General features: G+C 41.3%; 1 protein-coding gene across 1 annotated transcript in view; it reads right to left on the bottom strand.

The window, feature by feature from the left end:
- Positions 1–24,544, bottom strand: part of LOC123503308 (general transcription factor 3C polypeptide 1-like) — a 52,783-nt gene that overhangs the window by 8,594 nt on the left and 19,645 nt on the right. The window contains 17 exon segments of the mRNA XM_045252975.1: positions 5,206–5,357; positions 5,751–5,901; positions 6,048–6,313; positions 6,854–7,771; positions 9,823–10,053; positions 11,138–11,395; positions 12,246–12,516; positions 13,875–14,009; positions 15,271–15,395; positions 17,062–17,344; positions 19,157–19,303; positions 20,354–20,537; positions 21,741–22,009; positions 22,463–22,677; positions 23,347–23,663; positions 24,178–24,283; positions 24,285–24,350. Of these exon segments, the coding sequence (XP_045108910.1) occupies positions 5,206–5,357; positions 5,751–5,901; positions 6,048–6,313; positions 6,854–7,771; positions 9,823–10,053; positions 11,138–11,395; positions 12,246–12,516; positions 13,875–14,009; positions 15,271–15,395; positions 17,062–17,344; positions 19,157–19,303; positions 20,354–20,537; positions 21,741–22,009; positions 22,463–22,677; positions 23,347–23,663; positions 24,178–24,283; positions 24,285–24,350 (4,094 nt within the window).

The following is a 24,544-nucleotide window of genomic DNA, read 5'->3' as shown; positions in this document are numbered from 1 at the left end:
ACAAAACAGGAGTCAGGGAATATGTCCCAAAATATAGACCAAAAGAAGAAGGAAAGAAAGATTGGTTTAATGCAAGGTGTGCTAGGGCAAAGGAGAAAAGAGATGGAGCATGGAAAAGGTGGAGGAGAAATAGGAATCCAACAAACAAGGAAAACTTCAAGGCAGCGAGAAATGAATATGTTAAGGTGAGGAAGGAAGAGGAAAAGAACTTCGAAAAATGTAAGGAGCAACCAAAATTGTTCTATAGATTCATAAATGGAAAAATTAGGCAAAAAGAAACAATAGAAAGGTTAAAAGGAGAGAACGGGATGGTGGAAGACCCAAAAAGTATGGCAGAACTATTAAATAAAAAATTCCAGGAGGTCTTTACTAAAGAATCCAAATTTGAGAGGCCACAGGGTAATAGAGAGACAATCTATATGAAAGAGATTAAAGTAACCAAGCTTGAAATAAAAGAGTTAATGAAGGAACTGGATGAAGAGAAGGCAATGGGACCGGATGAAGTCTCAGGCAGAATACTGAAAGAATGTAGGGAAGAACTAGCAAGTCCTATATACAACATCATAAAATGCTCAATAGAAAATGGAACAGTGCCAGTAGAATGGAAAAGAGCTGAGGTGGTTCCCATATATAAGAGTGGAAGGAAAGAAGAACCTTTAAATTACAGACCGGTATCACTAACTAGTGTAATATGCAAGATGTGTGAAAGAATAATAAAGAAACAATGGATCGAGTTCCTTGAAGACAACAAATTAATATCAAATAGCCAATTTGGTTTTAGAAAAGGACGGTCTTGTGTAACTAATTTATTGAGTTTCTATTCTAGAATAGTTGATAGAGTACAAGAGAGAGGATGGGTTGACTGCATCTATTTGGATTTAAAAAGGCGTTTGACAAAGTGCCACATGCAAGATTACTGTGGAAGTTAGAGGAGAAGGGTGGCTTAAAAGGAAGCACATTGAGATGGATAGAAAATTATTTGAGGGGGAGAGAAATAAGGACGGTAGTTAAAGATATGAAGTCCAAGTGGAGAGCAGTAGAAAGCGGAGTGCCACAGGGGTCAGTATTGGCACCAATACTTTTCCTCATTTATATTAACGACATGCCAGAAGGAGTGAACAGCTACATAAATTTGTTTGCGGATGATACGAAACTGTGCAGAGTTATAAAGCAAAAGGAGGATTGTGAAATACTGCAAGAAGACCTAAATAAGATCTGGGAATGGAGTAAGAAGTGGGAAATGGAATTCAATGTGAACAAAAGCCATGTCATGGAAATGGGAAAGAGTGAAAGACGACCTGTGGGAATCTATAAGATGGGAGATGGAGTAGAACTGGAGAAAGTCAAAAAGGAAAAGGACTTAGGAGTGACGATGGAAGAAAACAATCAACCAGTAAGCCATATTGATAGAATTTTTAGAGAAACATATAATTTGCTGAGGAATATTGGAGTAGCATTTCACTACATGGACAAAGAAATGATGAAGAAATTGATAAATACTATAATAAGACCCAGATTGGAATATGCAGGAGTAGTGTGGACCCCTCATAAAAGAAACACATAAGAAAATTGGAGGCTACAAAAATGGCTACAAGAATGGTCCCAGAACTTGAAGGGATGACATATGAGGAGAGACTAAAGGCTATGGATCTACCAACCTTGGAACAAAGAAGGAGAGAGGAGACCTGATACAAGTCTATAAATTGATCAACGGAATGGACCAAGTGGATAATGAGAAACTGATCCTGAGAGAAGAATATGACATCCGAAGCACAAGATCGCATAGTAAAAAGCTGAGAAAGGAAGATGTCTGAGAGATATTAAAAATATAGTTTCCTGCAGAGATGTATTGAGACGTGGAACAGTTTAGATGAAGAAGTAGTGTCTGCAACGAGTGTGCACACTTTTAAAGTAAGATTGGATAAGTGTAGATATGGAGACGGGGCCACACGAGCATAAAGCCCAGGCCCTGTAAAACTACAACTAGGTAAATACAACTAGGTAAATACACACACATACACACACACACACACACACACACACACACACACACACACACACACACACACACACACACACACACACTTAGGAAGAGAAGATGTCTGAAAGATGTTAAAAAATATAGTTTCCCACAGTTTGAATGAGGAAGTGGTGTCAGCAACGAGCGTACATAGTTTTAAAGAGAAATTGGATAAGTGTAGATATGGAGACGGGGCCACACAAGCATAAAGTTCAGGCCCTGTAAAACTACAACTAGGTAAATACAACTAGGTAAATACAACTAGGTAAACACACACACACACACACACACACACACACACACACACACACACACACACACACACACACACACACGGATTGCCACAGGGGTCAGTATTGGCACCAATACTTTTCCTCATTTATATTAACGACATGCCAGAAGGATTGAACAGCTACATAAATCTGTTTGCAGATGATACGAAACTGTGCAGAGTTATAAAGCAAAAAGAGGATTGTGAAATACTGCAAGAAGACCTAAATAAGATCTGGGAATGGAGTAAAAGTGGGAAATGGAATTCAATGTGAACAAAAGCCATGTCATAGAAATGGGAAAGAATGAAAGACGACCCGTGGGAATCTATAAGATGGGAGATGGAGTAGAACTGGAGAAAGTAAAACAGGAAAAGGACTTAGGAGTGATGATGGAAGAAAACAATCAACTGGTAAGCCATATTGATAGAATTTTTAGAGAAACATATAATTTGCTAAGGAATATTGGAGTAGCATTTCACTACAAGGACAAAGAAATGATGAAGAAATTGATAAGTACTATAATAAGACCTAGATTGGAATATGCAGGAGTAGTGTGGACCCCTCATAAAAAGAAACACATAAGGAAGTTGGAGAGACTACAAAAAATGGCTACAAGAATGGTTCCAGAATTTGAAGGGATGACATATGAGGAGAGACTAAAGGCTATGGATCTACCAACCGTGGAACAAAGAAGGGAGAGAGGAGATCTGATACAAGTTTATAAATTGATCAACAGAATGGACCAAGTGGATAATGAGAAACTGATCCTGAGAGAAGAATATGACATTCGAAGCACAAGTTCGCATAGTAAAAAGCTGAGAAAAGGAAGATGTCTAAGAGATGTTAAAAAATATAGTTTCCCGCAAAGATGTATTGAGATGTGGAACAGTTTAAATGAAGAAGTAGTGTCTGCAACGAGTGTGCATACTTTTAAAGTAAGATTGGATAAGTGTAGATATGGAGACGGGGCCACATGAGCATAAAGCCCAGGCCCTGTAAAACTACAACTAGGTAAACACAACTAGGTAAATACATACACACACACACACACACACACACACACACACACACACACACACACACACACACACACACACACACACACACACACATCACACACACAGCCAGGTAGCTCAGTGGTTAGAGCACTGGCTTCACAAGCCAGATGACCGAGGTTCGATTCCCCGGCCGGCTGGAGATATTTGGGTGTGTCTCCTTTCACGTGCAGCCCCTGTTCACCTAGCAGTGAGTAGGTACGGGATGTAAATCGAGGAGTTGTGACCTTCTTGTCCCAGTGTGTGGTGTGTGCCTGGTCTCAGACCTATCCCAAGATCGGAAATAATGAGCTCTGAGCTCGTTCCGTAGGGTAACGTCTGGCTGTCTCGTCAGAGACTGCAGCAGATCAAACAGTGAATTACACGCCCAGTAGCTCAGTGGTTAGAGCGCTGGCTTCACAAGCCAGAGGACCGGGGTTCAATTTCCCGGCCGGGTGGAGATATTTGGGTGTGTCTCCTTTCACATGTAGCCCCTGTTCACCTAGCAGTGAGTAGGTACGGGATGTAAATCGAGGAGTTGTGACCTTGTTGTCCCGGTGTGTGGTGTGTGCCTGGTCTCAGGCCTATCCGAAGATTGGAAATAATGAGCTCTGAGCTCGTTCCGTAGGATAACATCTGGCTGTCTCGTCAGAGACTGCAGCAGATCAAACAGTGAAACACACACACACACTCCAAGCTCTAAAAAGGATATAAGAAAATTGGAAAGGATACAGAAGATTGCTACAAAGATGGTGCCGGAAGAACAACTGAAGGAAATGGGACTGCCAACCTTACAAGATACAAGTCAAAACATAACAGCATCACCAGCAGCTCATTTTCCTTAGTTCAACTTACCACCAAAACGCCCTGCAATGTGGCCTAACGTTCTTAAGAAGACCAGGAAGTGTCTTACTCTCGAAGTGAAGCTGGGTATTATTCACAGACGAGAGAGGCCAAAAAACTAATAACATTGCTTGCCACCATCTTGACTCCATCTACTGTCTCTACTATTTTCAAGTCAGCAGACTCTATTAAGAAGGCTGGTGAGACCGCATCTTCCTTGAAAGCTAAAAGAACCACCTGAACTCATGACTCTACAATGGATAAAATGGAAAGCCTTGTGGAAATGTGGTACATAAGTTTTGTATGCGGTACCATGATGCGCACTTTGTTTACATTCCACAGGTTGCCGGTTAGTGTCTTTCCCGTTTCACTCTCCCTCCCTTCATAAAGTTAAGATCATCAACATTATAAAGTTACTTACATACATACATTAGTGTACATTATAATGACTTAAATTAAACTACCTAAATGTTTAACTTCATAATTTTTACTTTCATTAAACCTTTTACTGTACTATGATGCACTCTCGCTTTGCTTACTCTCAATGGAAGTTCAAATCAGGGGTTAAACTTGTTATAATCGGTTCGCTTAACGAAGTTTCGTTTAACGAAGTGTTTTTAGGAACGTAACCCCTTCGTTAAGCGGGGGTTGCCTGTATAAGATAGTAAATGATACTGAAAAGATAGACAAAGAAGACCTGATGCTGTTGACGGAAGAAGATGGAAGGACAAGAGGACATGAAAAGATCAGGATGAGGCAGTGTGTAAAGGATATTGGAAAATACAGTTTTCCACACAGAACGGTGGAAAAATGGAATGCATTGGTTAATGGAATTGTTACAACACATAGTGTGCATAACTTTAAAGAAAAAACTAGATAAATGAAGATATAGAGACAGGACACTATGAGCCCCGCTCAAACCCTGTACAATACAACTAGGTAAATACAACTAGGCAAATACACAGATACACACACAACATATGTACATGTGGAAAATAATCCGTACAAGAAACACAATGCTACAATGGGTACCAACCTTGTGATCTTGTTGGTCTGTATGAGCCAGGGCTTGGTGTGCTGCATGGTGACCCAGCGCACCACAGCGGCCCCGACACGCATCACCAGCAGCGCTTCCTCCATCAGCGACATGATGGCGGTGATGCAGTACGGATACTCCCTGTACTTGTCCTGTGAAGAAAGATTACACTGAAGAGACATTCTGTGAAAGTTTGTAATCACTATTATACTCATCAGGTGTACACAGTCTGTTTATTCATCTACAGTTCTGTGTTGTCAGGATTTTTTCGTTCAGCTCCCAATGGAGAGGCCAAGGATTCAAACCTTATGCTATGGAAGTTTGAAATACACAAATCTCACAAAGAGCAATTAGATTTCATGAGATCTAAGCTTGAAGTCCTTCACAGAGGCACTATTTTGTTTGTTTATCTATCTTGCAGTTCAGTGTTGCCAAAGATTAGTTTGTTGATTATCATTGGAGAGGCCAAGGGTTCAAATCCTTAGCCGTGTGTGCTTACACTAAATAACATTCAAACAAAAACTAGAATGCTGATGGGTTCCCACCTTCAAATCCTTCACAGAGACACCAGTCTCCCTGTGCCAGTCAACATAGTGGTATACTTCCTTCACCATCGCTAGCAGATCACCACTCTCCCCCTGCTCCTCCCATTTATCCAGCACATCATCCAGCTGGTTCCACTCCTGCAGTGTTACTCTGTAGGGAAACAGGATCCATAAAAGTACACACACACACATACACTGGGGACTTTACTCATACCATTAGTAAAGTCACTTACACACACACACACACACACACACACACACACACACACACACACACACACACACACATATACTGACTTCTTCCGGTGCTCTAATGAATTGACCACAATCCCCTTGGCCAGCGGCATCAGCACGTCATCTGCTGCCTCCACCCCCATCTCCAGGGCATTGGTGTAGGCTTCCTCCAGGTCAGGTGGAGGGCGGAGACGGCAGTTGACATCACAGGCATTGACCACCAAGTGTTCCTGAGCGTGCTGGATGTTGATCTGGTCCACATCTGCCAGTGTGAGCTGGTCCCTCATCATGTACAGGCCCAGACGGGAGGCAGAGGGAATGTTGCGCCCCTGAGGGAAACGCACTATGTATTCCTACACACACAGATGCTGATGGTAAGTATGTACACTCTTTCAGCTCTCCACAACCCTCTCTGTCTTTCTTCTCTATAACAGTCTTCCTCACACTTATCCCAGGGTTGGCAGGAGGAAAAAAGGGGTGGCTTGTTCAAGGACAAACACAGTACTGACTAGCTGTGATTCTGGCTACAAGGAGACAAGAACTAACAGGTGTAAGTGTACAGTAAAATTTCCAATCTCTTGAAAACTCCACTCTATGGAATGTTTATCTTTGGCAAACTTACTGCTGTTATGTACCTAATGGATTGGAATGAGGGGAATGCAAGGGTAAACTCTGGAACTCCTTGTCTGCCAATTTATTTCTCCCTATGATCTAAACTCTTTCATAAGGGAAATTTCAAGGTAGCTGTCCTCCAGTTTTGGTTAATCCTATTGACCTTTCTTTTAGAAGTGGTACTCACAATGTGCCTCCTTTTTTCACTATTTTTGTTACCTTAACCATTGGCCATCTAACATGAAAAATAGTCTTACCTGTGACTCTGTTCCATCTGCGTCATCCTCTGCAGCGGCACCATCATCCTGCACACAGCTGCCCTCAGTATCCTGGGTCTCTGCACTCTCTTCCACCTTTCCCACTTGGAAGGAGACTCGCTTCACCTTCGCTGATGTTGAGCTTTGTCCTTCGTCTTGACTGGGATTGTTTTCTGTTAGGCTTTCCTCTGCTGAGTCCTGAGCTTTCTTTCTCCTCAGTTTTCTCTTCACTGAAGGTGCGGGTGTGCTGGTGAGTCTTGCATCATTCTGAACGTGTGCTATGAATGAGTCTTCTCCTGTTTTGTTATCTTCCTCTTCTTTTGGATTGGCAGGGGACTTACAAAGCTTCTTAGCTCTCTGGGGTTCTTTTTCCACACCTTTCCTCTTTAATGACTTTTTATTTCCTGTCCTTTCTTCCTGTGGATCCTCAGTTAGGGAGTCTGACAAATTAGAACCATCACCTTTAGAAACACTCCCTTTCTCTGCAGACTTAGCTGAGGTATCCACCTTTAATCTTGACCTGAGGGACGGCAGCTGCTTCTTATGTGGCTCAGAGAATTGTGCATCTAGGTCCTGGGTGTCCCTGCCTGACATCTGTGTGTGATCTGAGTACCGCTGCAGGAGGGACTGGTGGTGATCCTGCATGACGGAATGCTTCTGATCCATTATGATGATCTGCTCCGGCATCACAATGTTGAACAGGAGGCGCTTGGTGGCCATGAGGGCAACGATGGCAGCACAGTAGCCGCCTTCATGGTGGATTACTATTGGCACTCCCTGCTGGTGGGTGGTGTCGCTGCCATCCTCTGCAGTCTCATCAGGGGGGTCCTTGGTAGTGCCTTTCAGGATAGACTGGTGCTTGTCCTCCATGAGGAGCTTCAGCATATGCCACGCCTGACTGAAGATTTCATAGTGGTACTGTGTGGGTGAGACAGACACATCAGCACCACAACAATGATATTCATGTATGAAGGTTCACAAACACATAGATACTTGGGTTATAAATATGACATGAATGTAAAAAGAGCTACAAATAAATGCAGGTCAACTAAAATAAATACAAAAAATACAAATACAAATAAAACATACATTACTAATCATTGAAAGAATACCAACAATACCAATATCTAAAACCAATGTTATAATCTAAACCTCAACCTCCTTACTTCATTGCATTCAGTTTTGTGATGCAAGGAAAAGTGTGGCAGCGCTCTGGCCTGGTGACAGAGTGCTGTGTGTACAATCCTTACAAGATTTTCCTGTCCATCATATCACATACTTAACCTCCTTTTGATCTAGTCACTAGCTCCACTGTTCTAATCACTCCTAATTACCAGTCCCCCTCACAAAACACTACTTTCACTTGCATACATTATTTTTTCCATCACATCACTCCTCATGACCAGTTCCATCACATCACTCCTCATTACCAGTTTCCATCACATCACTCCTCATGACCAGTTCCATCACATCACTCCTCATGACCAGTTCCATCACATCACTCCTCATTACCAGTTCCATCACATCACTCCTAACTACTAGTCCCCTTTACAAAACAATACTTTCACATGCAAACATTATCTTTTCCATTACATCACTCCTCATTACCGGTTCCCTTTACAAAACACAACTTTCACATACATACATTATCTTTTCCATTGCATCACACACTGAACCACTCCCTGATCTACTCACAAGTCACTCCCTCAAACCTCAATATAATAATTCCTAATAACATTTTCACTAAAAGACTGTTTAATCTCCCATCCTTTTTTGATAACAGATTTATAATATTAGAAAAGCCAAAAAAAATACACCCTAAACCTTTAATAATGAAGCTATTGGCTGGTCTTGTAATACCCATTAGATAAATCAACTAGCTGTAACACTGCAGACACAAAATTCTTAAACACAGAGATAGAAGAATATTGAAAAAAGCCACAAAAATCTACATCCTAACCCTTTAACCCCTTCAATACGGTGACGCCTATGTAGGCGTCATGAAGCCCCAGTAGCATATATGGTGACGGCTACGTAGACGTCATATTTCTTTTCTGAGCTTTCTTTAGTTCAGTTGTCCCGTATAGTGTGTTGGATACCAACTACACACGCCGTATGCTGTCCTTGAAATCCTAGTGCTCCTCCCATCATCCTTGTCTCCACCAATCACTAAAGATAAGCTACATGCGTCCCGTCTTGTGTCTAAAATTACCCAATGGCATAGACTGTTCCCATCTCTCTCTCTCTCTCTCTCTCTCTCTCTCTCTCTCTCTCTCTCTCTCTCTCTCTCTCTCTCTCTCCCATCTCCCTTTCCTCCTCCCCATCTCCCTTCCCTCCTCCCCTCTCCCTCTCGAAAGATAAGTTACATGCGTCCCGCCTTGTAACATTCATGAAAACACACACACACACACACACACACACACACACACACACACACACACACACACACACACACACACACAAATACAAAACAACAAATTTTCTAATCTCTCTCTCTCTCTCTCTCTCCTCCCTTCGTTTCCCTCTCCTTCCCTCCCTCCCCCTCTTCCTCTCGAAAGATAAGCTACATGCGTCCCGCTTGTGTCTAAAATATTAGCAAATGTCACTCTCTCTCTCTCTCTCTCTCTCTCTCTCTCTCTCTCTCTCTCTCTCTCTCTCTCTTTTTCTCCGAAGAGAGAAGCGTCCACTTTCCTCTTTGAAGGCGATATAGTGACTAAAAATAGCAGCATAATACACAAAGACGACAAGTGTGACAAGCTTGCATGAGTTTCCCGCACTAGGGCGCGCGGCACTACCACCCGTATATCATACAGGCGGGCTTTTTTAACATCCAGCGAAGGGTTAATAATGAATCTATTGGTTGGTCTTGCAATACCCATTAAATAAATTAACTAGTTGTAACACTGCAAAGCCACAAAAATCTTATACACAGAGAGAAAAAGTTAAATGGCACTCTGAACCCATCATACCTTAAAATTGAAGACATATTGATAAGTGACAGAGAGCTGGAAGGGCGAGGTGGAGAGGGGCAGGCAGGTCTGGGCCAGCATGGAGCGGTTGTAACACTTCTTGTAGCTGATCATCTGGTCCTGCCGCATCCTGGTGAGCACCGCATTGAGCAGTGTCTGAGGGTACTGCTGGTAGGCTAAGTACAGCTGGTATGCATAGGAGTCCCGGTCAAACTTTGAGCACAGTGAACTCTGAAATGGTGTCAACATGAGAACAAAAGAAAATAATGGAAGCTGCAAGAAGTCATCAGATCTACATACAAGTGGCAGGCCCTTTAGCCCCTTCAGTATTGGGATGCATTTTTACCTTGAGTTTTGGATGTGATTAGATGGTTTTATTTACATTAGGAAGGGTCTATGGAGGTCAGAAGATTAATGCACGCAGTCTTCACTATCTTAATCCCCACATGAGTTTCTGAAGCTGTATAATAACACCAAATAGTAAGCAAAATAGATATAAAAACATCTCCTGGTACTGAAGAGGTTAATAAAACATACCTATTTCTACTCATCATTATCCATCAATTGCTCTAATCTTTTTATAAAGCTCCCCAATGACTCAGCACGAACAACTTAACCATTGAGTAGTGAGGCTGGTGGTGGGGACTATATTCTGAAAACTTGTCTACCACACTTCAGCTACATTCAAAAGACTCTGTTTGAGATTACAGGGCTTTTAATGGTGTTTTTGTGGGTCTAATAACAAAATAACAAGTTTTTACATTCTTAATAGGAAAAAACTCTTGAGAATCTGGCAAATCATCACTGTGGTCTTTGGAAACAGTCATGGTGAGACAGTAAAGCATTTCATAACACACTCTTAAGCCAGAAGAAAAGGTGAAATAATGAAAAGCACAGACATCTTTTTGGATACAAGGAAGATGATAATTTTACAGCAATAATCTACAGTCTTCAATTTGCATTACGTTATAAAGGTAATGTGGCAAAATGGAAAATGCTACAACAATTTGAAAAAGATAAAATTCAAATGTATCTAATAAATAAAAAGTTCTAAGTAAAAGTGAAGCATGTGACAAATATTACAAAAAACATGTAAAACTAATGTTAATAGAAAAAAAAATGATAGCTAACAAAATAGTATATGATAAAAAATAAAAGGCTTAATTAAAGACAACATATGCAAAACAAAACAAGATGAAAAACAAGTGGAATAAAAAAGTAAAAGACAAATGCTATCACACACAAAACAAATACCTAAAGTAAACACACACACACACAAAACAGAAAATATACAAACAAACGAGGGAAGACTTACATAAATAAGCGCATTGACAACGTGGAAGTCAATGTCCGACACAGACTTGACCTCCTTGATGTGGAGCTTGTTTTTCAGGAAGGAGGACGCCACAATGACCTGGTAGCGATCCTCAAACTCCTCCAGGGTGTTGGGCAGGTCGGGGCACTGCCGGGAGTCACTCGAGGCAAACTTGGCCACCAGCCGGTCCATCAGCTGGCGGAATATCTTGGCGTACACGTTCTCCAGGTTGTCCTTGTTACGGGGCAGCTTTGGGCTCTGATTGGGTGAGGATTGGTGTTATCATGGCAAAGAGTGTGTGTTTGATTGTCTTTGAAGGAACTAAGCGAGAGTGTGTTTGACTTGTCTTTGAAGGAACTAAGCAAAGAGTGTGTGTTTGATTGTCTTTGAAGGAACTAAGCAAAGAATGTGTGTCTGACTTGTCTTTAAAGGAACTAAGCAAAGAGTTTGATTGTCTTTGTGGTAACTAAGCAGAGAGTGTTTTTTTAATTGTCTTTGTGGTAACTAAGCAAAGAGTGTGTTTGAACTGTCTTTAAAGGAACTAACCAAAGAGTGTGTGTTTGAGATGTCTTTAAGGTAACTAAGCAGTGTGTGTGTTTGATTGTCTTTGTGGTAACTAAGCAAAGAGTGTTTGAATTGTCTTTGTGGTAACTAAGTAAAGAGTGTGTTTGAATTGTCTTTGAAGTAATTATCAGGTAACTATGACAAACAGATTCTTCACTAACTAACAAGTCAATAGGCATAAGAATGTGAATAATATGTGTGTGAATGTATAGTGTCTTGTCTGGGTCACTCTGTATGGGACTGCCAGACTCTTCAACAGATACACATAGAGCAATTATAAACAGCAATTTATACAAAGTCTGAGAGTATACAGGGTGATAAAAATCCATACCAAAATCTAAATACTTATAGGTACAAGTGCTTTTATAAATATTTGTGTTCTAATTTTACTTCAGTTTTATAAGAATGAGTAACTTTAAGAGAAAATAATAAGTGCCAGCCATCAAGTCAGTCACATAATAAACCAATCAGTAATTAAAACACACAACAGCATCTAAACCCAATGAAGACTCAAATATCACAAAACAAAACCACACAAACTCACCTGGAACTCGGACACAATACTAGCATCCTGACGCACTTCTTCAAGGAATATGGAAACATTGTCCTCAGTGGTGGCATTCTTCATGATGTAGTTGATGCGGCGCTGGCAGGCCCGAGAGGTCTTGTTGCGAGCCTCGGGGAACCTCTCATGCATCAGGTCCCGCACCAAGCTGAAGGTGATCATCTGGCTCCTCACATTGGGGAAGAGGAAGCAGGATGCCACCTTGCACAGCAGCAGGAATGAGTCCTCCGCTGATGACCAGTCCACCCGCCTGTGTGATAGATAGGTTTAGCCACTCACTGTTGCATGTTGATACTGACAAAACTTTAGGCTTGTACAAAAAAAAATCCTTGAAAAGATAAATAGATAAAACAAAATAAAACTGGTGAACTATTTAGACAAAATATTGGAAAAATTTTTGACCTGTTTATTGCTAAACTCTAAACAGGTAACAGAAACACATGAAAAATAACTGAAGACTGGTGAACTATTTTGAGAACATAGAAAGTGTTAATCTCCAGGTATAAATCCACTAGCCTTTCACATATTGGGAGAGGTTTTTATTCATTCACTTCTATTTGGTATTGAGAAAACTAACTTGGTATATGAAATGCATAAAAGAAATGGTGTGGTACTTTTCCAGCACAGAAAAGTGTTATTATTTGTGTTACAAAACTGACATGCATAAATGCATTCTCTGACCTATCTTGGTTCAAATTTTCTCAATGGTACACCTTTTCTTAATCACCAATCACTCAGGCACATTTCTTATTCTTCAGCCATCTATAAACATTACATTAACTAAAAATTGTACAATCTATTCTTTTCATCCCTTTCTTGCAATTGTTTTTAAAAGATTTACATACATTGCTTTTTATGGTGAGACTTACTGCAGATCACAGTGACAGTCAGAGTGACATGAGAAGTTACTGAAGGCTCTTCCATGGGGTAAGTTATGTATACATCATGTTTACCAAGACCTAACAAATATTATATAAATACACAAGAAAATATTCATCATGAGGCTCAAGTGGTGACTGAAGGAAAAGATCAAGTATGTATGTGATCCATGTTATCGCAAGAATTACAACATATGTGTCAGATTAATGAAATATCTGCACTCCTCATGTTCAAATGGTGACAAGTGACCTGTAGGTGGAGTGAAAGAGAAGTCATTAATTCAGTTAGTTATATTTGATGTTAAGGTTCAATGGATAGGAAGACACAATAGATAATGATCATTTTTGAGTGGCTGGTTGAACTGAAGGGTGTCAGTGTCCCATTAATAAAATCAGTAAAAAGGAAAGCTAAACAACAAAATAGAAAAGATAATAATACAAGCAGTACACAGGTGCAGCACATAGCGCGGTTAATAGGTACCCGGCGAGCAGGGGGTGGGTGTGGGTGGAACTACACTACATCACAACTGACTGTCGCCTTGCGTGTGACGTGTTGCGTAACTATTCAAGGCACACACTGTACCACCTGATTTTTTTGCAATTGCCACGCACAGTACTTTTTGTGCTCAGTACTTCTGCGCACAGTACCTACACCTGTATACAGTGTTCATTACTAAGCAGGAAGAGCAGTACCACTAAATGTATAAAATCACATCAAGGACCCACTCACAGTTTGTTCATCCTCCTAAGGGCGGCCCGATCCTCCTCATCGTAGTAAGGCTTCTTGGGAGACTTCTTGCGCTGCTTCAGTTCACGCTGGTAACTTGCCCGATTGCTCTTGCCTGTGCCTTGACTTTTGGCCGTACTGTGGGACACATGGACCAATGTATCAAAAATTCCACAAGTCTGTATATTATCAACCCCTTCAGTACCATGACGCATTTTCATATTTTTTCAATTTACTATTTGGTGCTTTTAAACAGCTTCACGTAGTTATGTTGAGATTACAATAGTGAAGACTCTGACCATTAACCCCTTCAATACGATGACGCCTATGTAGGCGTCGTGAAGCCCCAGTAGCAAATACGGTGACGCCTACGTAGGCGTCATATTTCTTTTCTGAGCTTTCTTCAGTTTAGTTGTCCTGTATAATGTGTTGGATACCAACTACACACGCCGTATGCTGTCCTTGAAATCCTAGTGCTCCTCCCACCATCCTTGTCTCCACCAATCACTAAAGATAAGCTACATGTGTCCCACTTTGCGTCTAAAATTACCCAATGGCATAGACTGTTCCCATCTCTCTCTCTCTCTCTCTCTCTCTCTCTCTCTCTCTCTCTCCTCCTCCCATCTCCCTTCCCTCTCCCCTCTCCCTCTCGAAAGATAAGTTACATGTGTCCCGCCTTGTAACATTCCTGAAAAAACACACACATACACACACACACACACACACACACATACAAAAACAACAAATTTTCTAATCTCTCTCTCTCTCTCTCTCTCTCTCTCTCTCTCTCTCTCTCTCTCTCTCTCCCTTCGTTTCCTCTCCTTCCCTCCCTCCCCTCTTCCTCTCGAAAGATAAGCTACATGCATCCCGCTTGTGTCTAAAATATTAGCAAATGTCACACTCTCTCTCTCTCTCTCTCTCTCTCTTTTCTCCGAGAGAAGCGTCCACTTTCCTCTTCAAGGCGATATAGTGACTAAAAATAGCAGCATAATACACAAAGACGACAAGTATGACAAGCTTGCACGAGTTTCCAGCAGGGCACTACCACCCGTATATCATACAGGCGGGCTTTTTTAACATTCGGCGCGAAGGGGTTAATCTTCTGACCTTCCAAAAAGCTTTCTTAATAAAAACAAAATCATTCAATTATTCCTAAACCTCCTGAAAAAAATGCATTAGAGTATTGAATGGGATTAATGCATATTTCTTTACTTCAAAATACCCCCTGAAATAGCAATGGGTGATATGCACAGGAGCATCTCATACTACATCAGAAAGTAGAGCATTCAAGTATCACATCTAAGAGTCACTAGAGATAAATGTGGCAATGATTATATACACAATGATGATGAGAGTAAAGAAGTAACCAGAGCACAACAACAATATGTCCATCCCTCACCTCACAGGCTCCGCTTCAGTGACTGGGGACTTGGAGGCATCTTGGCGTCGCTTTCTGCCCCGGGACTGCCTGGGTACTACTGCTACTGGTATTTCCATCCCCTTACCATCAGGCCCTATCCTTGGCTGCAGGAGGAAGGCACTCATCAGGCAGACAAGTGTGTATTTACCTAATTGTAGTTTTACAGGGCCTGGGCTTTATGCTTTATAGATTCCCACGGGTCATCTTTCACTCTTTCCCATTTCCATGACATGGCTTTTGTCCACAATGAATTCCATCTCCCATTTTTTACTCTATTTCCAGATCTTGTTTAAGTCTTCCTGCAGTATTTGTGTGTGTTTTTTTTGTGTGTGTGTGTGTGTGTGTGTGTGTGTGTGTGTGTGTGTGTGTGTGTGTGTGTGTGTGTGTAATTCACCACAGTGGCCTGCTGGTCACCCAGCCAGTCTTCCCCATTATGGAGCGAGCTCAGAGCTCATAGACCGATCTTCGGGTAGGACTGAGACCACATCACACACAACACACACCGGGAAAGAGAGGCCACAACCCCTCGAGTTACATCCCGTACCTATTTACTGCTAGGTGAACAGGGGCCACACATTAAGAGGCTTGCCCATTTGCCTCACTGTGCCGGGACTCGAACCCAGGCCTCTTGATTGTGAGTCGAGCGTGCTTACCATTACACTATGCGGTGTGTGTGTGTGTGTGTGTGTGTGTGTGTGTGTGTGTGTGTGTGTGTGTGTGTGTGTGTGTGTGTGTGTGTGTGTGTGTGTGTGTGTGTGTGTGTGTGTGTGTGTGTGTGTGTGTGTGTGTGTGTGTGTGTGTGTGTGTGTGTGTTTTACCAGTATACAGGTAACTCTCGATTTACACAATAGATGTGTTCCAAGAGGCATTGCGTATTTCAAAAGTCGCGTAAAACAAACTTGTAATACTCATAAGAAACAATAGATAATAGGGGGATGCGGGATGTGGTCCAAATTGTGGATAAGGAAACCGATCGTACAAATTTAATTAATTATAATATTTTTTCAGTCACGTATTAACAAAAACACATAAATTAAACACGTGTAAATCAAGAGTTACCTGTATACTCCCCTGAGAGAGAGAGAGAGAGAGAGAGAGAGAGAGAGAGAGAGAGAGAGAGAGAGAGAGAGAGAGAGAGAGAGAGAGAGAGAGAGAGAGAGAGAGAGAGAGAGAGAGAGAGAGAGAGAGAGAGAGAGAGAGAGAGAGAGAGAGAGAGAGAGAGAGAGAGAGAGAGAGAGAGAGAGAGAGAGAGAGAGAGAGAGAGAGAGAGAGAGAGAGAGACAGAGAGAGAGAGAGAGACAGAGACACAGAGACAGAGACAGAGAGACAGAGACAGAGACAGAGACAGAGAGACAGAGACAGAGACAGAGACAGAGAGAGAGACAGAGACAGAGAGACAGAGATGGAATGGGGTTGAGAAAGGCATGGCTTTATTGACATCATGATTTTTGGCCAAGGAAATTTACTTATTAAACTCCATTGAACTGTCATGTGGCTTCACCTAAACATAAGGGTAGGAAGACTGTTTCATCAAGTAAGAAGCCATCTGTTCCCAAACATATAAGTTGTTTATAGTTACTCAGTGAACACACACACACACACACACACACACACACACAGGAATAGTGAGGTGGTTGCAGTTGTGTGAGAAAACTTAAGAGAAATTGGATAACTATGGATATGGAGACAGAACAAATTAACTTTTAACAGAGACCCTGTACAATATAACTAGATAAATACACCACAGCACACATGCCATCCAGCACTCACCCTGTAGACAGAGAGCTTCACATTGCGCAGCCCTGCCAGCCGGTGCTTGGGGGAGAGTGTGTCCAGGGAGGGGTTGGTGGTGTTCATGAGGTACTGTGAGTAGGAAGCGCCTCCCTCATAGGACGCCCTCTCCCCTGCAAGACTGGGTGGCGGGAGGATGGCCGAGGGACGCGATGTTGCTGACTGGCCGGAGGATGAAGACCAGTTACGCTTGAGGTGTGCAAACATTGCCGAATCCAGCCCTCCTGCTCCTCGGCCGTCCCCTGGTATGGCCCCATTGTCCCTGCAAGTAACAAGTGGTGGTGTACATATCCTTTCTCTCTTACTAAAGTTTTTAAAGCAAAGAGGAATTATAAGTCTGGAAGGATTTTGCGAATTTTTTTGTTTTGTATATGTATGTTTTGTATGTATATGTTTCGTATATGTATGTACAGTAGAGTTTGTTTTGTATATGTACGTACAGTATGTACAGTTCCAGCATAAAGTTGTGGTTAACAGCCAGATGTCACTAACATTTTTTCCATGTTAAATTTAAGGTAAACACTGCCCTCACTCAAATGTGAGGAGAATAGTTTTCAACTTTTATAGAAATCATGTAAGTGTGATATACAATCTTTGACTGTTTTTCCTTGTGTGAAGAATAGTTTAAACCTTTTAAAAAATTGAAGTTACTGAACACAATTTCACTAAGTCTGGCGAGAAAAATACATCACAAACATAAGATTAGAAGAGGAAAAAATGCAAATAAGACTAAATTCTTCCTAATTTTTCATTCAGCAGTCTTTGAGCAATGAATCTTAAAATTAAAAAATTGTAGATAAGAGATGACAGTACAATACAGTAAAACCTCAGCTCACGACCATAATTCGTTCCAAAATCCTGTTCGTCACCCGATTTGTTCGTCCTCTGAATCAATTTTTCCCATAAGAATGTATTGAAATACCATTAATCCGTTCCAGACCAAAAAAAATCATACTTTTGTCCATAAAACCCATTCAAAATAGACCTTTAATGTATGCATGACATGAACGAAATAATTATAAAAAGCCTAAATTGTTTTACTTACCTAAATGCTATCAAAATGATAATAAAATGAATAAAAAAGAAAAGGTTATTTACTTGAGAGACTGGACGTTGATGGCATGATGGAATGGAGGAGAGGAGGATGGGGAGGAAGACAGACAAGATCCGAGAAGACAGTCATGAGAGAGGACTTTGGATGTGCGCAGCGTGCCACAGCTACACAACAGCTGTGTGGCGTCACAAGTCAGTGCCGCTATAAGGGGCCCTGTTATAGTGAACATCGGCGTGGGAAACATGGAAAGATTGCCAGTCTTCGTCTCTGCCTTGGAAGACCCTTGCCTGCTGGGGATTGACTTCCTCACGTGTGTGGGAGCAAGTTTGGACTTCCAAGAAGGGAAGTTAAAGGTATGTGGCCAGGAAGTTCCTTTGATCCTCGGAGGTGATGCTCAGTGTGAGAGGAGCGGGCAGTAGGGCGGTGTTCCTTGCCAGGCGAGAGAGGAAACAGCTGCGATGGATGTGCCACAATCTGCAGTACCTGGACATGGCCTGCTGGCGAGCTGTTTAACCGCGTTTGTCCCCCGAAATATCGTTGTCCCCTGGGTCAATATATTGACAAATTTTTTAGTCGTCTCGCGAATTGTTCGTCCTTAGAGACGTTCATCAAGCGAGGTTTTACTGTATTGTGAAAAAGATTAATAGAGGTTTACACTTTACAGATCCTTCACATATCTAAAACTTCCTACAGACAATTAGGCAGTGACACAGCACCTTTCAAAGGTTTTAGTGCATGTTTCTGTCTCTGAGTCTGTAAAGGCAGCCTTGAGCTCACAATACTGAGACTTATAGATGTGGTCCAGTAACGTCCCACACCTGCGTTCCTATGTTTAGTGTTTCCTTGATATAAAGTCCCCCGATAAACTGACACTCTTCTGAAAAAAACATGACAAATGGGTTCTAAATAGACCACAGTAATCACTATTGAAAGAAATAGCAAAATAGTGTGTAAAGACACCCATGACAGCTCCTAAACAGAAAGGAGACACTCAACACACGGGGGGGATGGGCGGCTCACCTGAAGGGAGCCTCCCAGGTGGTGCGGGGCTTGAGGGTTTCCAGGATCTGAGGTTTGCGGTCCAGTATCTGAATGGTGATTTTCTTGCCCTGCATGCAGTTGTGGCCGCCCAGTGGTGTGTGCATCGCGATGGTCCACAGGTCATACCTTTGGGAAGAATCACGATGAAAACAGAACTGAAATGTCATGCTAAATACTAGAGTAAATGTGGCAATCCCTGCTATAGTGAGGTAAGCAACATCCAGGTCAAAATTGAGTTGTCGCATGCATCAGATAGGGCACATCAAGCTCTTTCATGAGGTACCTGATATATCCTGAAAGTCCAAAACATAAGTTCATAAAGTTGGAATATAATATAAAACTCACAATTTTTCCACTCCCAGACCACACGGTAAGATATCTGTGCTATAGCGAGGCAAACGCCTGAGAGAAGTGCCGGGACCAATCACTGCGTGTCATTATAGGGAGCCATCACCTCCCGGCCAATGGAAATGCAGATATTTTGAGGCAAGTACCAAATATGGTCTTTTACCTCATTACAGCACAGTGAGGTAGTGAGGTAAGTGCACATGCAGCTGAGTAAGGAGTGGGACTTTCAAACACTGTTTTCTCAATTGTTTGTTTGTGTCGCTTACCTCAATATAGCAGGGGGTGCCACAAATTACAGCAAACTTTGATAGTGTCAAGTTACATAAACCTACATACATGCATACATACTAAGACTGTTTCTTCCAAAAAGGTGGGTAGCCAAGACAGCTTTCACATTTACACTCCTTCACACCACTCTCTAAGATCATTGACTCTGAAGAAGAGAAAGTACTCTTCCCTTACTTTACAGTAATCAGCCAAATAATATACCTCAGAACCCTGCAAGCATGGCTTATACTGAACTAATTCTTGATAAATGTGGCAGAAAGTGAGTAAAATTAGTGATTGATCTGAATATGTGCCAAGCAGTTCCTTTTATGAAAACCTGAGTGAACTAAAGCACCTTACAACAAAGAAAACATTTTCAATCCTAGCAGAATTACTTAGCTCAAAATACTTCACTTTATCAACAATTCACTGCATTCTTTCCTTGCTTTAACTAACTACAATCTAACCACTAAGTCACTATATCAATGGTTCACTTCCTTCACATTAATATTCAACTCTCAAAAGATAAACCATACAATTAGCAGAACAAGAGACACTGACCAGTACTGAAGGATATCCTGAAGGTAGGTGAAGTGGTATTCCTTGCGCACATACTCCTTGTCCGTGGAGATCTGGTGGTAGCCGGGGGAGGAGGTGGTGGAGTCGATAAGGCTGGCGTGGCGGTTGACGTAGATGAACACCTGATCCTTCTCCTTCATGACTTGCTGGCCGTACTGAAGCAATCCTGAGAAAGAATAATAGCCTTTAACCCTTTCAGTACCATAATGTGTTATAACATTCATTCAGCTTACTATTTGATGATTTTCTGCAGCTTCAGAAACTTATGCGAGGATTAAAATAGTGAAGACCCCGACCATTAATCTTCTGATCTCCATAGACTGTTACTAATGTGAATAAAATTGACTAATCATACTCAAAACTCAACTGAAGAGGTTAAGTTCCCAGTGTGAGGAAGAAGGCTTCATTTTCTGTTATAGGACCATGTAGCTGACCAATAGATAAATGAAGAGTGTTGAGAATTAGTAACACCATTAGCATATCCCACCTCACTAAATAAACTTTTAGAATATCTATACATATTTTGATTATTTCACATGATTGTCAAATGGTAAGAGTAAATTAAAGCTACTTCAGAAAGACAAAAAGACAGCCAAGTATCATAATATGCTATTGTTTGAAATTAAAGCATTCTGATTCACTCACTTCACAGTATGTCGTGTTGCACAAGAGTAAGGAGAGTTTTGGAACTGTTTGTTACAACTAATTCTTTTACTGCCATGACTGTCTTCAACATTCAGATCAGTGTAGATAATTGTTTGCATAGACACAAAAATAGGAGAATGAGATTAAATGTGTCTTTTTGTAAGGTATAAAACAATTTGGGAGATTGTAACACAAATACAAATATACAAAAAATTGTAGGTGATTATAAAACATGTGGCTATGAAGGCACCACTTGGGAGGAAAAAAAAAAAAAGAAGGTGAGGCAGAATGAGAGGTTAACTGTGCCCTTCTATAATGAAAAAACAATTTGCAGATATACACAGGTGCAGTACCGTGTTCGGTACTTCCGTGAGCGGGGGTGTGTGGGCGAAACTATGTTGCATCACAGCTGACTGTCGCCTTGCATGTGCCGTGTTGCGTACCTATTCAAGGCGTGCTATGTACCACCTGACTTTTTTTGCAATTGCCGCGCACGGTACTTTCCGTGCTCAGTATTTCCGTGCACAGTACCTACACCTTTGTATATAACTAAAATATTTCTGAATGATTATGAAAGAACTTATGAGTGAAGGTGCCTGAAAAAGAGAGAATGAGAGATTAACAGTCTTTCCTATGCAACAAAAACAACTTAGGGCTGAAGCACATGTACTTATCGAAACCACAGCCAATGATGACAGAACAGCATCCAGCACTGAAGGCTCACCCATGTAGCAGAGACGGTTGATGAGATCGATGACGTAGGTGACGTAGCGGCGCCCCTGAAGGAGGGACTGACGGAGGTGGGACGGCAGGTACCTCACCAGCAGGTTCTTCTTGAGGGGGTGGTTGAGGAAGCTCTCCAGTTCCTCAGAGGTGGAGGTGATGCTCACGAGATGGACAAAGATGCACAGAGGAAGGCGTAGCAGAATGTCACACACAAAAGCCCAGCCAGTCTCCGTGTTCATGTGCTTTTGTAGAGGTGGAATGAACATCCTGGAAAATAAGGGAGTGCTTATCATATAACAATAAATAAATAAATAAATAAATAAAAGAATAAAAATAAATGAAAGAATGCTCATTATGTAACTACATCAAAAGTGCTAATGTGTTTTGTAGAGATGGAATGAACATCTTGGAGGATAAAAAGAAATTCATTACGTAACTATGAAACAAAATGAAATGAAAATATACAAAATAAATACATAAAAACACACAAAAGAGAAAAAAAGAAGAGAAACACCACTTTAACCAATCACTCTTAAAATAATATAGCTCTCTCTCTCTCTCTCTCTCTGTATCTATCCTATTCTTCCACACAAAGTTCACCACTGGAAGTAAATTGATAAACAAATACTCTCATTGCAGGTTGATAAGTCTTTTGGTATCTGTTCTTATATATTTTCATTCTCTCTCTCTCTCTCTCTCTCTCTACACCCCCTCACTTACTTCCAGGATAGCTCGGCACAGTAAATGTTGGGATACTCTGACATGTTCTCATTCTGCAGGTTGACTTCGGGCGAGGCAGTGGCGATGGTAACCCAGGCATCCTCCTGACACAAGTCCTCCCGTCCCTCATAGCCGTACACCAGGTAGAAGAGCAACTTGTGCAGCTCACACATACGCACAAACTTTGGTCCCAGGCTGCCCTTCACGTTGACCAGCTGAGAGGGTGTCCAAGGAGGGTTAAATATGAAGGATTTTTCCATTTATCATATTAATTAGCAAGTTAAATGTAAAGATAATTATACATGACAAGTGATTCAGTAAGGTCTGGGTTGCTCTTGGTGTTCACTGTTCTTGATTCAGTTCAGATGTGGATCACGAGATAAAAACGTAGAGAAAATATCTCAAACTTTTTTTTTTTTTTAAGTGAAGAAGATTGATCAATGGTACAATAAAATAAAAAAGAATAAAAATAAATAAATATATAAATAAAGCTAGTAAAGTATCAGTTAAAAGATTTTCAAAATAATATGAATGGGTTGGCCAATATAATTTCTAAATTTCATTTCATGTTATGTACTTATATTTCAGATACACTTTCTACTATCACCTTACTCAAGTAAGTATATCCAAACAAATGTCAACAAAATAAAAGGAAACATTTGACAACTTGATCACCACAATCTCATCATCAATAATGCAATAATTTTCTTGTACTTATTTCCCCTGCAGGTTTGGACATGTTATAAGTCTCTTCACTTTTAGCATTCACTGACTATCTCTACTCTGATATTCACTCTTGCCCTTCCACACAGTCTCCAGGTGTTCTGTCTTCCCAGTGGTCTCTTTCAAAGCCCAATTTTGACATTCCTCTCAGTATAACTCACCTTTCTGAAACTGGCCAGGGAGGTGGATGACTCAGACTCTTCCCCCTGGCTGCTGTTAGTGTGGTGCATGAGCTTCAGCTGCTGCATGCTCTCCCTCACAGTCTGCCTGTTCATGTCTCCTCCTTCACCCTCCTCTGCTCCCTTGCCCTCCAGCTCAGGAGCTGATACTTCGTCACCCTTTTCCTCGCTCTTAATCCTGCGACTGGCTACGGATTTCTTATCCGAGGAACTTCCTTCCATCTCCTTCTTTGGTTCATTGACGGCCACCAGGAACTTCAACTTCTGCTGCTCGATGGTTGACACCAGGTGTGAGTTGTCTGTCACCAAAAGATGATAAGAAAGTGAATTGCTTAGAGTTTGACACACTATCAGATATACACAATTGTGGCCAATTATTTTTTACAATTATGAATCTAAAAATAAAAATCCTGAAAAAATACCTAGAAAAATTTCAAAAGCATGACTGAGAAAAGATTCATTTCACTTTGTGAATTTCTTTATCCTGAGCAATATTCATGAAATGTAACTAATTTGTAAGTCACAATTATTTTCCCTCTCAAAACAAGTTACACAGCATTTTATTCTACTTTTCATACTATCTTACAACATTTGTGTGTTTCCAATGACCTCTACATCCTTCACAGGACCTCAGCACTCACACACCTCTCACACCCAGTGCAACACGCACACTCTTCTCTTCTTCAGTTCACAATACCTTAGACTTTGCTTTTAATGGCTCCTTCATGGTTCTCACACCCAGCTCACAGTGCCACACTCTCCACATGCCCCACACCCGATGCCTCTCACACACCCTTCCACAGCAGGACTCACCAAATGTTATGCTGGGATGGACCACGAAGCGCATCTGCTTTGTGACGTTGGCTGTCTTACTCTTGAGCTTCACAATGATGTTCTTGAGGAAGCCACCCTTGGCCAAGCTTGTCCAGCAGGCGGTCAAGGCTCTTCTTGTCCATCTTGACTGCATAACCTTCTTTTGTCTCTGCCTACGAGAAAGAGATGGCATAATTATTCAGTGTTTATTCGGTTTACATTACATGATCAGAGGATGATACTAAAAGTGAAGGAAAACATGGAAAAAATGGAGTTCCTTTTCATTTTCATTGAATTGCTAATAAATGAAATCAAGTGAAAAATATATGTAAGTTAATTCAAGAGACATTAAATTGAATACAGGAAG

This window comes from Portunus trituberculatus, chromosome 13 (genome assembly GCF_017591435.1).
Source record: "Portunus trituberculatus isolate SZX2019 chromosome 13, ASM1759143v1, whole genome shotgun sequence".
In the NCBI taxonomy this organism is placed as follows: domain Eukaryota; kingdom Metazoa; phylum Arthropoda; class Malacostraca; order Decapoda; family Portunidae; genus Portunus; species Portunus trituberculatus.
The sequence above is the reverse complement of the archived record's forward strand: the minus strand, read 5'-3'. Positions and strand labels throughout refer to the sequence as shown.